The sequence below is a fragment of the Pipistrellus hanaki genome (assembly GCF_964339955.1).
Source record: "Pipistrellus hanaki genome assembly, chromosome: 9".
Taxonomy (NCBI): Eukaryota; Metazoa; Chordata; class Mammalia; order Chiroptera; family Vespertilionidae; genus Pipistrellus; species Pipistrellus hanaki.
Genome location: NC_140511.1, coordinates 75774205 through 75788028, shown reverse-complemented (window position 1 = coordinate 75788028; position 13824 = coordinate 75774205). Strand labels below are relative to the sequence as shown.

Genomic DNA, 13824 nt, shown 5'->3' with positions numbered 1-13824 from the left:
TCGTAGTCTGGATTAATGGTTTTATTAATGATAACGTTCATCCTGCATTTCTAAGATTTACAACCAAAAGAGCATATTGTATTTACATGCAACGAACGGACAGTCCAAGCTAACAAATTCAAACCACAGCTCCGGTTAAGGCCGTGGTTCGCTCCGAATTAAATTAAATACATAATACTCTTACCTCTTCCTTTCACCATGTGCAGTAAAAACCCACTCTTCCACCTTTCAAGGAATATAAAAATTGCATTGACAACTGCACTGATTAGCAAAAAATATTTAAAACCTGAGAGAGAAGCCCAAATATATCTGAGTGCTAACACGTGTACATCTGAACACTTGGTAACACACACTGGTCAGTGGTCGATAAGGTGTGATGCAGGTGGCTCTGGGGCTCAGCCTGGGACCCACGCCCCACGCCTCCTGGGCTGTGTACCACAGGTGAACTGGGGTTTTCTCATTATGGTTGTGTGTTTTTCTTTCTGTTTTCATTTCTTCTTACTTTAAGAAAAAACAAACAAACACCTCTCTGGCCCAGTCAGATGGGATTTGTACACGACAACGTAGACACAGTGAACCACACACGCGTTCTGTGGCCGGCACCTCCCCCTCCTCCTGTAGTTCAGCCCATCGGGGGTCACTGAGCACGGAGCCCCTTCAGAGCAAGCCCAGCGGGGAAAAGTGGTCAGCACACACGCACGTAGTTCTTTAAACCGACAGCCGCGCTCATAAGGACACGGAGACAGTGGCATTTAAATCCTGGGATCCTTCCTTTTTACACTAAATACTGAGGGCGAGTCAGTGCACCCGTGTTTTTGGTCGCTCGCCCTCTTCTGCTAAGGCACTCCCATCTGAAGGGTGGGCTGTGTGTATGAAACCCAGCACCCACCACTCGCAACGTGTTTTTTTTAAAATACATTTTTGCTGATTTCAGAGAGAGGAAGGGGGCGAGAGAAACATCCATGATGAGAGGATCATCGATCCGTCGCCTCTTGCACAACGAGGGACCGAGCCCGGTCTTTTAGGGGTGCGAGAGCCACAGGAAAAGGCCTATTTGGGGTTACCACTCAGTAGACGGAGGAGTAAGACACCCACAACCCCACGTGAAGACTACAGAATACATCCCTGGTCCGGTCTCCCTTACACGTAGGGCCTTCGTGTTTAAGGCACTGGGATCTGGATACTCGCAAGGCCAGGGAAGCTAAAGATGCGAAAACTACATGCTTGAAATGTGGACAGGCAAGCGCACGCAACCCAACTGGAGGAGGCGGTTCCCGCGGGTACCACAGGGGGTTCGGAGCACAGAGCGTCCGTTGGCTGCTAACACCTCCACCCCCGGCACTCTCTCTCTGGACGAACACATTTTAGTTTTACTCTGAAAAATTATACACCCCAGGTACCAGGCCCCGGTGGTCCCGCTCCGCACGAGAAGTCCCCACGGGCGACGTCTCAGCCCTGGCACACGCGGGCTGATGCGAAGGCGTCCGGGCGCTTCCTGCAGGGCCCCCCACGCGGGACCGGCCTGGAGGGAGGAGCAGGGTGGAGCCGCTGTTCCGGACAAACAAGAACACACCACGCCCTCGGCGGCAAGAGCAGTTCCGAGTTTTTTAGAGCAATTTTCCATCCTGAAGTAGGATCAGGGGCAACAGCTACGTTTCATTTGGTTTCTGTCGGAGGAGCCCCTTCTCCTTCCTGCAGCCGTCCGGGATTACTTCCTGGAGTTGGAGCCGAACCCAAAGAGGGCGACAATGTCGGTCATGGCTTGTCTCAGGTGCTTCCCGAAGCGATGAGAATCCTTTCGTTTGAAAACAAAAACAAAACAAAACAAAAAAAATGCACGTTACCACGTGGCCATTCCCCCTTTCCCGACCTCTCCCCAAGTCAAAGTATATAACTGAGAATTTCTGTCAAATTAAGGATTAATTCGAGCCCAGCTGGTGTGGATCAGTGGTTGAGAGTCAAACTTTGAACCAGGAGGTCACAGTTGATTCCCGGTCGGGGCCCATGCCCAGGTTGTAGGCTCAATCCCCAGTAAGGGCTGGGTAGGAGGCCACCGATCAATGATTCTCTCTCATCAATGATGTTTCTATCTCTTTCTCTTTCTCCCTTCCTCCCGGAAATCAAAGAATATTTTTAAAGAAGCAGCCCTAGCTGGTTTGGCTCAGTGGATAGAGTGTTGGCCTGTGGACTGAAGGGTCCCAGGTTCAATTCCGGCCAAGGGCAGATACTTGGGTTGCGGGCTTGATCCCCAGTAGGGGGCGTGCAGGAGGCAGCCAAGCCATGATTCTCTCTCATCATTGATGTTTCTATCTCCCTCTCCCTTCCTCTCTGAAGTCAATAATAAAAAAATTATATATATATATATATATATATATATATATATATATATATATATATATAAATAAAATAAATCAACAAGGAACACAAAACACATCCCCACATCCCATCTTTTTTTTTGGGGGGGGGTCCTTTGGTCTTTACCGTCTCGGGGCAGGAGAACTTGGAGGATATGTGGAAATTGATGAGGTTCTCTCCCACTATAATGTAGGACACGCCGTACCCATCGTCAGCAACCTGCAGGACAAAGGAAGTTGAAACTTAAGCTCAGGCTTTTAATGGTGACAAATAACAGGCAGGTGGGACGGGCAGTGCTGGCCGCCCTGCGCCCACCGAGGCCCGTCCACTTACCGGCCCGAAGCCCCCGCCGCTGCTCACGTACTCCGGGTTCCGCTCCAGGTCAAACAGCTCCACCTGCTGCTGTGGCGTCTGGCTGGTGGACAGCCGCCACGGCTCGGACAGGACCTGGGGGGGAGCAAGGACGTGTCCCGATGACCCTCTCCCAGCTCCGCCTGCGGTCCCCAGGGCCCCGTCCTGCGGTCCCCAGGAGCTCAGTTTGGGGCCGTTTCGGGCGGTACACCGGCAGGCAGGGGTAGAGCAGGTGAGGACCCCTGGGCTGGAGGGGCCGAGCCCAGCGAAAGTGTCCCTGACACAAAAGGTGGCAGACACGTGGAGGTTCGGAGTGGGGCCCTGGGCAGGCTGGCACCAGGTGAGCCCACGGAGGACTCTCCGAAACCTCTCAGGCTGCTTGTGAGACACAGCCATTCCTAGGAACGAAATGCCATCGACTTAACACGAAATAAACTCTACTAACAACACGGTGAGACACCCTCAGGGTCCGGCTCTTCTGAGCCGTCTCCGTGCACCTGGCCAGCACCTGTGCTCTGCGGCTGGTCAGGAGGGCGTGGGTGTCTTACAGAGCAGAGCGGTCCAGGGCTGAATCAGTGCAGCCGGAGACACAGCCCCAACTCCTCCCTCCTCGCCCCCGCCCCCCTGCAGCAGGGAAGCCCGGGCTCCGCCGGCTCTGCCCGGCCCGGCCCATGGAGCGGTCGCCAACCTTTCGGACCTGGTGGACCACCGGCTGGCGACCGCTGCCCCTCATCCCGACACTGCGGCCCGGCCCCGAGCGGAGGGGCCGCCCCGGAGGAGGGACTCACTTCCTTCAGGAACGGGGACTCCACGGCCAGGTACTTGGACACAACGTACAGGCAGAAGAGGTGGCGGTCGATGCCCGCGCCCGTCATGGCCAGGCGGTACATGTGCTGGTGCTTCTCCGACGCGATCTTGAACAACCGCAGCCTCTGCTCCATCTGAGCGACAAGGACGCCGTCACTAACCCCACCGGGGCTGGCTCACACCTCCGCCAAGACAGCCCGTCTGGACGGGCAGGGCTGCCCCGGGAGGCGGCCCTGGCTCCTCTGGGCTCCGCGAGGCCAGTCACGGGACAAGGAGGCCCGTCCAGGGGGACCACCCCCCCGGGGGGGACCCCCCCCCCACCCCCCGCAGACCTGGCCATCGGGAGCCCGCGTCCACACGGCCGCTCCCCCTGGGACAGAAGCCCTCCCGGAACCAGGCGCCCATCCCGCAGAGCAGAGCGAGCGCACCCCGGGGTCTCTGTGCTCCGGGGCAGCAGGCCTGGGCTGGGCCCACCTGTACTCGGCTCCTTTAGCTACAAAAATGAACGGGTAACACTTCCCGGATGTGCGAAGGCGGTGACAGGGCGCTGGGCCACCTGCTCCGGCCGCTGTCACCGAGCTCCAGGCCCCCGGGGCTCACCCTCTCCCCACCGCACCCCGACTGCCGCACCCCTGCTGAGCGCTCTTCCAGAGAAAGGTCTCGGGGAGCCTTGCGGGGGTGTGTGTGTGTGTGGGGGGGTAAAGGGGGCACGGGAGTTACAAAAGGCAGAGGACGGGCTCCAAGGCCGTGTGTGTCCGGGCCGGTACGCTCTAACTCCCTGCTCCCGGGAGAGGGCGGAGGGAAGCAGGCGGCGAACATGGAGTCGCCGGATGGGCAGGTGCGCACAGGACTCCATCGAGACCCGGAAGCGCAGGAAGCGGCGTCTCTCACCGTCTGGGAGGGGTCCGCCATGGCGAGCACGAAGGCGCAGGACTCCACGGTGCAGGACCGCACGGTCTCCGTCCGCCCCTCTCGGAAGAGCCGGGTCATGGACGCCTCGTACGTGAGGCAGAACTTGCCCATGTCCTGGGGGAGGAGAGGCACGTCACACGGGCCCGCCGAGGACGCGCACACACAGCCGGGCCGGCTAGGGTCGGCCAGGAGACACGGCCTGGCCGTCAGCTTTAGTGTTTAGTCGTCGTCAGTTTTCACAGGGTTATGAGCGGCAGACGGACACGCCGTTAGCGTTAGACGGGCTGGAGGTCCGTCCCCGACGCGGCTGACACCACGGCACACGCCTCCCCGCGTGCGCACACGCCTGCAGCATGAACACGGCACGCGGGCCTCATGCACCGGTTTCGGGTTATCGGTGGGGAGAGGATGGAGGTCTCTTGGGACACAGGTCCCCCTGAGAGTGAGGCCAGGAGGAGGTGCTGACGTCCGAGGGGTGACCCGGGCATTCAGGCCACAGAAGCACTGCTGGTCAATCAGGTGAGACGAGCCGGGGGCTCGGGGTTTCCTCCGGCCACGCCGGCTGCCGGGAGCCGGCTGACACAGGCAGGGCGGGGACAGGCCGAGCCGGGGACTGGAATTGGAATCGAGCCGGGAAGTCTGCGGCTGAGACGATGGGCCCAGGACCAGAAAGGGCGGGTGGCCGGCATAAGGGCCCGGGTGCTAAGATAACAGCCGGCGAGGGCTCGGAGGGCAGCAGAGGGTGAGGACGGAGGCGGGTCCCCGGGCGTGTGACATCCGGGCACCAGCACCGGATGAGGAAGTTACTGGCAGTCTGCCCCCTCCCACGGCCACCAGGCAGCTCGGGGTCGAGCAGGTCCACACAGAGCGGAAATGGGACCGCTGTGGACCCACATGACTCCCGACCAGTCACAGCCAGGCTTTGGGGTGCCGCCTGCACAGGCCTGGGGACCCCAGGGAGACAGGATGCCTGTGACCCCAGGAGAGGGGCCAACCCCAAGGCCCACCTTCCCGGCGAGCGGCCGGCCCTGGGAGCTCTCCCGCCCCCCACGGCTAAGGGGCCCGGGACACCTCCTTCCCTTCGGCCCTGACCGAGAACCTGGCGGGCCCGGTGGTGGGGGGGGGAGTGGCCCTGCGGTGCCTGTGCCCAGCCTCCTGGGTCCGCACGGAAGGCGTCACGGTGCCCCCAACAGAGACCGCCCGCTCCCAGCGCCGGTCACTGAGGCCTCGGGGAGAAGGATCCAGGTTTATCACTCGGCCCTTCAGGGCCCCCACAGGCCCCCCCGACAAGGTGTTCCAGGGGCTCGCTAAAGGAGGGGGGTATGGGGACAGGAAAAGCACCAGGCGTTTTAGTCACTCAGGGGTTAACGGGCCACAGGAAGCAATGATTTATGTGAAGTCGGCTTTTCCAGCGTCACACTCGAACGTCACACTAGCACCGTCATGCACGAGAGCCACCCCCGCAGACAGGGCCCTCCGACACCCCGCGGCAAGCGCAGGCTATTCGTGCGCTCAGACCCCAGAGCCAGGCCCGCAGTGCCTGCCCCCACCGAACCTGCCACGGCCACGGCCACGGCCACAGCCACAGGGAGCGGCCGCTCACCGCCGCCACCGCGCCTCCGGCGTCTAGCGCCCAGGATGGAGAGGCAATGTCTACAAAGACAGTAACACGTGCAGGACACGTGAGAACAGACCTGTGACACAGCGTGAGGCATGTTCACCACGCTCCCTAATGAAAAGTAAAAATGCCTAAAAGCAGGAAGCAGATGACTACAGACTAAGACGATGGCCGCTGTCCAGTGTCGCGTTCGGCCAGCCATCAAATATGTGTCTGTCTCTTCCTGCGAGGCCGGGACGCTCCTGGCTCTGCGGATCCTGCAGCACACAAGACTGACCACGAGCTTGCCCTCGAGGAGCAAACCGCCTGGCAGGTGATGGCGTGAGGTCACATGGTGAGTGACAGGTGCACCGAACAGAAATGACGCTGCTGGGCTAGTGGAGAGCGATGGAGTGGTGGCTATTTCCAACGGAGAGAGGGTGGCACCGGGAGAGACCTAAGCCACCACGCCTCACGCGGGGAGAGAGCACCTGCCGGCAGAGCAAGTGCAAAGGCCCTGCGGTAGGAATGAGCTTCCCATCGCCGAGAGCAGCAAGAAGGGCAGAGTGACAGACTCAGTGCATGAGGCTTAGAGTGGTACCGGAGAAGGCTGGGAGGGTAGCCAGGGACCAGATCACTGGTCACTGACCTTGGGGCTGTGTGAACTTGGAAGGGAAAACACAAATATTTTAGTCTCCGCTAACTTCAAGCTGGAATATCACCTTAGGGAGCACAGGCCACAAGCCACAGGAATAATGAGCAGTGCCTATGACTTTGAGTAGAAAATCATAGCTGTTTTCACATCAAGTTACGTTTGTCGCACATATTCCAAAATATCATCCACGCTTATCGCTGCCTCAGAGTTACAGCCGCTCTTAGACCTGCTGCTCAAATAATTAGTGCACAAAGAATTATGCTTCCTGCACACAAACTCCTGCTGAATGTCCTGACACCTGCGTTTAAATCACCTGTTTCACCTCTGTAACCCCGATATTTCCTGTTATGCTTTAAAACATTATTCTGCGAAGGGTCCCCAGGGCTTTGCCAAACTGCCCAAGGGGCCCTGGTGCAGAGGAGGTCCAGAAGCCTGGAGCAGACCCCAGGACCAGGCAGGACGCCCAGACTGAGGCCGCGCTGCTCCGAGCTGGGCAGAGGTGGGTCTGACCCTTAGCTCTACCGAGAGCCCCATCCCGAAATGAGCTGGTGCTCAACTGAGCATGCACCAAAAAGTTCCTGGTCGACGGAGCGTGCCTGGGTGGCAGGTTCGATCCCCGCCCAGGTCAGGTGCCTGCAGGAAGCAACCAATAGATGTATCTCTCTCCTCGTTGATTTTTCTCTCCCTCTCCCTTCTTCTCTGAAACAAATAAAAACATATTTAAAAAAAAACACAACGCAGCCGTGGACAATCTGGGAGAGTCTATTGCATCTATAATCATGCGTAAACTTAGTCCAGAACAAAGGTCAGAGACATCAGTCCTCTGCCCCAAGGGTGTCTGCTTCCCCAAACCCTCAGGGTCAGAGCTGAGTTTGAGGGTTACGTGTCCACTTTGCAGGGCAGTGAGATCTGGCTGTGCTCTCCTCCCTGTCCTGTGGGATGGGGGACACCACCCCCTGGCAGCACGCTGGGCCTCTCCCGGACAGGCCTCAGGCCTTAGCCCCCGCACCCCCCGCACCCCCGCACCCCCGCCCGGCGCAGGGCCCGGCTCCCCACAAACCCCTCACCTTGTAGTGCGCCAGCTGCAGGGCCAGCTGCACAAAGGCGTCCGGGCTGGTGCGGGACTTCTTGATCAGCCCCTTCCCGAACGCGTCGAAGGGAAAGGAGTGGAAGTCCACGTCGTTGGCCAGGAGGCTGGCGGTGCTCAGGGACGCCTCGATCACCTCCTGGCACTGGGGAGGAGGCGGGAGAGGAAGGCTTCCCTGAGGGGGAAGTGCGGACCCGCAGGAGGGCCCCAGCACAGCCAACAGAGCGACACAGGTGCCGCCACGCTTTCTCGCTGGCTCTTTCCAGAAAGGCCCCCGTGTGCCCGCCACCTGCACCCGCCCGCCCTGAGGTGCCACGGGGCCCCCCGCAGGCAGAGCACGGGCGGGACACGGGGCTTCCTGGTTCCAGGTCAGACCCCAAAGGGCACTCCCAGCGGCCGCGGTGCGCTTTGTAAAGCCCCTTATTCTACACGGGGATCGAGGACCTGTTTTAAAGAATAAATGCACAGTGGTCCAATCCTGCCACGGAAGGAGCTTTCTGCTGTGAAGTCACGCGGAGGAGCCTTCACTGCAGCCCCTGGGAGGGCACGGCCCGTCTGAGGCGCCGGGCACAGCGCTCCCGGCAGTGACGCCGGGAAAGGGCAGAAAAGGGGGCGCAGGGGGAGAAGGCGTGGCTGGGAAGGCTCAGCACAGGAGCCTTTATTCTCTACGTCAGAAACCACTTCCAGCCCCGAAACGTTCAACTCTTACAACAAAATGAAAAGAGTGGTGCAGCCGGGCCGGGCGGGGATGGAGCATCGTCCCACACACGGAAAGGTCTCCGGTTCGATTCCCGGTCGGGGCACCTATCTCGGTTTCTGGTTCAGACTCTGGTTTGGCATATGGGAATCACCTGACCGATGTTTCTCTCTCACATCCATGTTCCCCTCTCTCTTTATCTATCTACCTTCCTCTCTCTGAAATTGATAAGCATGCCCTCAGATGAGGATTAAAATAAAAATTTAGCCGAAACAGGTTTGGCTCAGTGGTAGAGCGCCAGTCTGCGGACTGAAAGGTTCCAGGTTTGATTCCGGTCAAGGGCATGTACGTTGGTTGCGGGCACATCCCTAGTAGGGGGTGTGCAAGAGGCAGCTGGTCGATGTTTCTCTCTCATCAACGTTTCTAGCTCTCTATCTCTCTCCCTTCCTCTCTGTAAAAAAATCAATTAAAAAAAAAATATATATATAAATAAATAAATAAATAAATAAATAAATAAAAATTTAAACCTGGTGTATGCTGAGGTCTACAAGTGTACTTTATGGGTATTTCTAAAAGCAGTTTACAGCCAGGGGGTTTTAAACAAGCATTGCTGAAAACTGTTCCTTTCAGTGAGAAATAGATGTTTTTTTAAATTAAAAAAAAGTTACTTCTTGGGCCCTAGGAATTCCTGCTTGGATCAGACGAGCCAGGATTTGGCATTCCTAGCCCTAAAATTCCTCCCCGCAAAAAACCTGAACCAGGTGGACATCTGAGAATCGTGAGGGGTAACAAACATGATCCGTGAGTGGCTCAGAGCATTTCAGCGGTAAAGGAAGCGGTTCTGCCTGTCCCGTTCTCTCTGCGCCGTGGGGCCAAGTCCGAGCTGGAACGCTCCCTGACCCGCGAAGCTAAAAGCTCAGCAGGGAAGGCGGAGGATCTGCTGGGGTTCCTGAGGCTGCAGGACTGGAGCCGCTCCACGGCTCGGCCAAGCTCTGTGAGGCGGACGGATTCCGGTCTCCGGGGCCTTCCCCGGGGCTGTGAGCACCGGCCCGCCACGGGGACCCGCCCCGGGGACCGGCCCACTCACCTCCTCCGGGATGTCCCACTGCAGCCGCGTCGGGGGCGGGATGTTCGGGTTGGTGTCCCCTTTGCAGTGCCCGTCCTCCAGGTAGCCCAGCTGGAAGCTGTCGGTGGCCATGACGTACTGTCGGGGCAGAGACACACGTGGAGTCAGAGAAGATGACACAGTTCACAGTGTCACGTGTGTCCCACCTGGCCAGGGTGCTCGGTGGTTAGAGTGCCCACCGAACACGCAAGGGTAGAGGGTGTGGTTCCCGGTGAAGGGCACGCACAGGAGGCAACCTGTCGGTGTGTGTCTCTCACATCGATGTTTCCCTCTCCCCTCTCCCCTCTCCCTTACACTCTCTCTCTGAAGAGCAATGTAAAAAATATCCCCAGGTGAGGATTAACAAAACAGACGAGCCAAAACCGGTTTGGCTCAATGGATAGAGCGTTGGCTTGGGGACTGAAGGGTCCCGGGTTTGATTCCGGTCAAGGGCATGTACCTTGGTTGCGGGCATATCCCCAGTAGGGGGTGTGCAAGAGGCAGCTGATCGATGACTCTCTCTCATCAATGTTTCTAACTCTCTATCTCTCTCCCTTCCTCTCTGTACAAAATCAATAAAATATATTAAAAAAAAAAAAAAAAAAAACAGACAAAAAGAAAAAAAAATCGTGTTTGTCCTCCAAAGAATATGCCCGGGTTGTGGGCTAGATGCCAAGTAGGGGGCGTGCAGGAGGCAACTAATCTCTGATTCTCTCCCGTTGACGTTTCTCTCTCCCCCCCTCCCTTCCTCTCTGTGGAACCAATATACACACAGAAAACTCAGCCAGACAAACCCCCCGTGAACCCATGCCAGGGCGCGGGTGTCTGCCGACAGCTCCTCGCTCAGGCCCCCCGCGCACTCACCTCCCAGAGGTGGCCCACGATGGGCGCGTCGGCCCAGGAGTGCTCGGCGTTCATGCCCATCTTCCCGTTCTTGAAGACAATGAACGTGAAGGACTTGTCAAACCACCTGCGGGAAGCAGAGGCGTTTGTGGAACGTCAGCGTCGGACACAGAGACTGCTTCCTCCTGGGAGGGGTCCCGCCTCCGCCCCCGGCCGGACAGTTCCCCGAGGCCGCCGACCTCCGAGCCTCGGAACACGGGCTCACACGGGACGCACGTCCTGCATGCTTCCTCGAGGACAAGCTGTTACAACAGCAAGGACACGGGCAGCAACTCTGGAGAGCTGCAAGGCTCCCTGTGCCTGCCCCCGCCTGCGGGTAGGAGGGCCTCCTCTACAGGCGACGAAAGGCCGACTGGGAGGTGGAACTGCCTCAGAGCTGTCTCAGGCCCAGCCGCCACCTTCCCCGCCTGGGGAACTGACCCCACGCCTCACTGGCATCCCCAAAGGGAGGCGGGCATGCACAGAGGGGGAGACTCACTGCTTCAGCTGTGAGTGGGTGCACGTGTGTGTGTGTGTGTGTGTGTGTGTGTGTGTGTGTGTGTGAAGCAGACGGATGGGAGACAGACAAGCCGGGCGCAGAGGAAGGAGAAGCCATGTTTTAAGGGCCTATTCCTCAAGGTCCCGATGCCGAGGCGGGTTGGCTGCACCCGTCCTCAGGCCTGGGCGGAGGCCGCCCTCCCGGCGGGACGCACCTGTCGAAGCAGCGGCCGTGCAGCAGGGACTTGGCGTAGCTGTCCAGGGAGGCGCCGGGGTCCTCCGCCCGGTAGCCCTGCTCGGTCTCGTCCAGCGTCACGAAGAAGGCCGCCTTCTCCACCGCGTCCAGCGACTGCTTGTTCTTCCCGCGCGCGAAGTGGGCCTGGCGGCAGCGGGCCCAGGGCACCCTGCGGGCGGGCGGCGCTTGTCAGGACAGCGTGTCCCTAGTTCCCACGGGTTTTCAGGAACGTAAAGCACACGTTCCATGACCGCCCCAGGTTCTGGCAGCGGGGGCTGTGGCGAGAGCCCTGATGGACGCCGGCCACCCCTCCTCCAGATGAGGAAACAGGCCCCGAGGGAAGTCACACAGGCTCCTGTGTGGCGGGAAGAGAGGGGTTCACGCCCAGCCAGCCTGCTGGAGCCCACGCTCCTGTGGCATCTCTCAATGAGGGAGCCTGGGAGCCAAACCCAAGGGGTTCTGTTCTGTCCACCTCGCGTGGGACCTGGCGGCTCCCTCTGACGGCCCTGGCCCCTCGGTGCCGCCCGGGGCCTCAGGCCTCTGCCCGCCTGCAGGCCATGGTCGTCTGGCCCCTCTCCTGCCCTCTTCTCTGCCCGAGCGCTCGGCCGAGGTGCCCGTGGTGCCAAAGGCCCATAAACACGACGGGTCCTGAAACAAAGTAACCCTGGCATGGGCCTTGGTTTAAACTCTTCCGTTTCCTAAATTGAATCCGGGGCAGCCCGTGTGAAAGCCTAGCCCCTGACTTCCCTCTGCCTTGTGCCCTGGCGCCTGTGCACATGCCTGGCCGTCACACGGAGGCACCAAGGTCACTCGGGGGGGAGGGGGGGAGCAGAGGGGCGGGACCTGCGGCCCCAATGGGGCTCTAGTCCCGCTGGTGCCCCCGGAGGCAGCTGCCGTCCACGCACACACCTGTCCCCCGCGGTGAGGGCCGCCAGCTTGGCCTCCCCGGCCTGCGGCTCCGACGGGTCATCCAGGATCCGCTGCATCTGCTGCTCCAGCTCGCGGGGCCGCAGCAGCCGGCCGTCGTGGTACAGCCAGACCTTGAAGTAGCGGCCCCTGTGGAAGACCACGATGTGCCTGCTGTCCCGGACGTGCTGGATGGTGTCTGCGGGCAGGACAGACCCGGTTAGAGGAGGGGACACCCCGCCACACCCCGCCGGCTCCCACGTCCGTGCCTCCTGTCTGAGGGGGCGGAGGGGGAGTTAAGTACAGGGTCAGACAGGCCTGGCTCCAGGCTCTGCTCTGCCAGAGAGACTCAGCGGCTCGGGCCGCTGGCAGAACCTCGTGCAGCCTCCGCTGTCTCATCTGGAGAACGAGCCAGCAGGCTGTCCCTCGCCCGGACGCGCAGGAACTAGAGGGCCCAGTGCCTGGTCCCAGAGGAAGAGCTCTGGGCCTCGAGCATGTCAGCTGTGGGCTTGCCCAGAGCGGGAAGGAAGGAAGAAAACCGTCACGGCTCACAGATGACCTGCTATTGTACACAGCAACCCCTGGCGACTGCACCAAAAACTGTTAGAACTGGCAAAGTCAGCACAGCCCTGGCCGTGGCTCAGTGGGTTAGAGCATCATCCCAAGACACTGAGGCTGCAAGTTCAACCCCTGGGCAGGGCACATTCAAGAGCCCACCCAGGGATGAATGCATAAGGAAGTGGAATAAAAAGGGATGTTTCTCTTTTTCTCCCACTCTCTCTAAAAAATTTTTTTTAAAAACCTTCAGTATAAAATTGCAGGATATAAAAACCAGTTGCATCTTTATACACTAATAATGAGCTACCAGAAAAAGAAATTCAGGGGAAAAAATCCCAGCCTGGCTCAGTGGATACAGCGTCAGCCTTCCAAGGGCACAGGCGCAGGCTGTGGGCTGGATCCCCAGTGGGGGACGTGCTGGAGGCAGCCAGTCAATGGTTCTCTCTCATGGATGCTTCTCTCTCTCTCCCTCTCCCTTCCTCTCTGAAATCAATTTTAAAAAAAGAAAGCCCCATTTATGACTGCATCAAAGAGGATGAAACACAGAGGAATGGATTTCACGGGAGGGGGAGGCCCAGGACGCCGCGAGAAGGCCCCCGGCGCACTCACCCGTCTCCTCCCCGGGGATCCGGGACGTGTTGAACATCCGCTCCCACTGCGCGGAGCAGAGCGGCACCGTGGAGCCCAGGAGGAGAATCTGCGGCAGAAACACGTGCCACACGGGAAGGTTCCGGAGGACAGAGGAGCAGGCGGACGGCCCGCGGGCAGTGCCGCCTCCGCTCTGGGCGGGGGGCGGGGTCCGGCTCACCGTTCCCCTCGCTCCGTGAAGAGCAGCGTTCCCGGGGCACCCGCCTCCCGGGACTTCCCCGCAGGACCTGGCCACGCCCCCGCTTCCCACGCCACCCCCGAGGGACACGCTGGCTGGTCGTGTATAAACCGACACTTCTCAACCAGAGGGTATTTACGAAAGCCACGTCACCGGCTACACTGTTTTCCTTCAAAAGTCAACTAGAGGGAGGGCGCTGGAGGAAGGCAGGATTCAGCCAAAGAGAGAGACTCCCGGACCTGGTCAGGAGCGTGGGGATTGTGGGGAAGGGATGGGTGGGGATGGAAGAAGGCATAGAGCGGATACATGGTGATGGGATAAATAAAATAAAATTTGAATAAAATATTTCCTTT

General features: G+C 59.3%; 1 protein-coding gene across 2 annotated transcripts in view; it reads right to left on the bottom strand.

The window, feature by feature from the left end:
• CPT1A (carnitine palmitoyltransferase 1A) overlaps window positions 1-13824 on the bottom strand; it is a 388913-nt gene continuing 375089 nt past the window's right edge. For both annotated transcript variants that reach the window (XM_084894564.1, XM_084894563.1), the window contains exons 9-19: window positions 13255-13342; window positions 12091-12286; window positions 11162-11350; window positions 10431-10536; window positions 9549-9665; window positions 7745-7909; window positions 4405-4539; window positions 3495-3647; window positions 2689-2802; window positions 2482-2574; window positions 1-1795 (exon numbers count right to left, since the gene is read on the bottom strand). In XM_084894564.1, coding sequence (XP_084750690.1) covers window positions 1709-1795; window positions 2482-2574; window positions 2689-2802; window positions 3495-3647; window positions 4405-4539; window positions 7745-7909; window positions 9549-9665; window positions 10431-10536; window positions 11162-11350; window positions 12091-12286; window positions 13255-13342 — 1443 coding nt within the window. In that variant the 3' untranslated portion in view covers window positions 1-1708. The remainder of the gene's footprint in view (window positions 1796-2481; window positions 2575-2688; window positions 2803-3494; window positions 3648-4404; window positions 4540-7744; window positions 7910-9548; window positions 9666-10430; window positions 10537-11161; window positions 11351-12090; window positions 12287-13254; window positions 13343-13824) is intronic.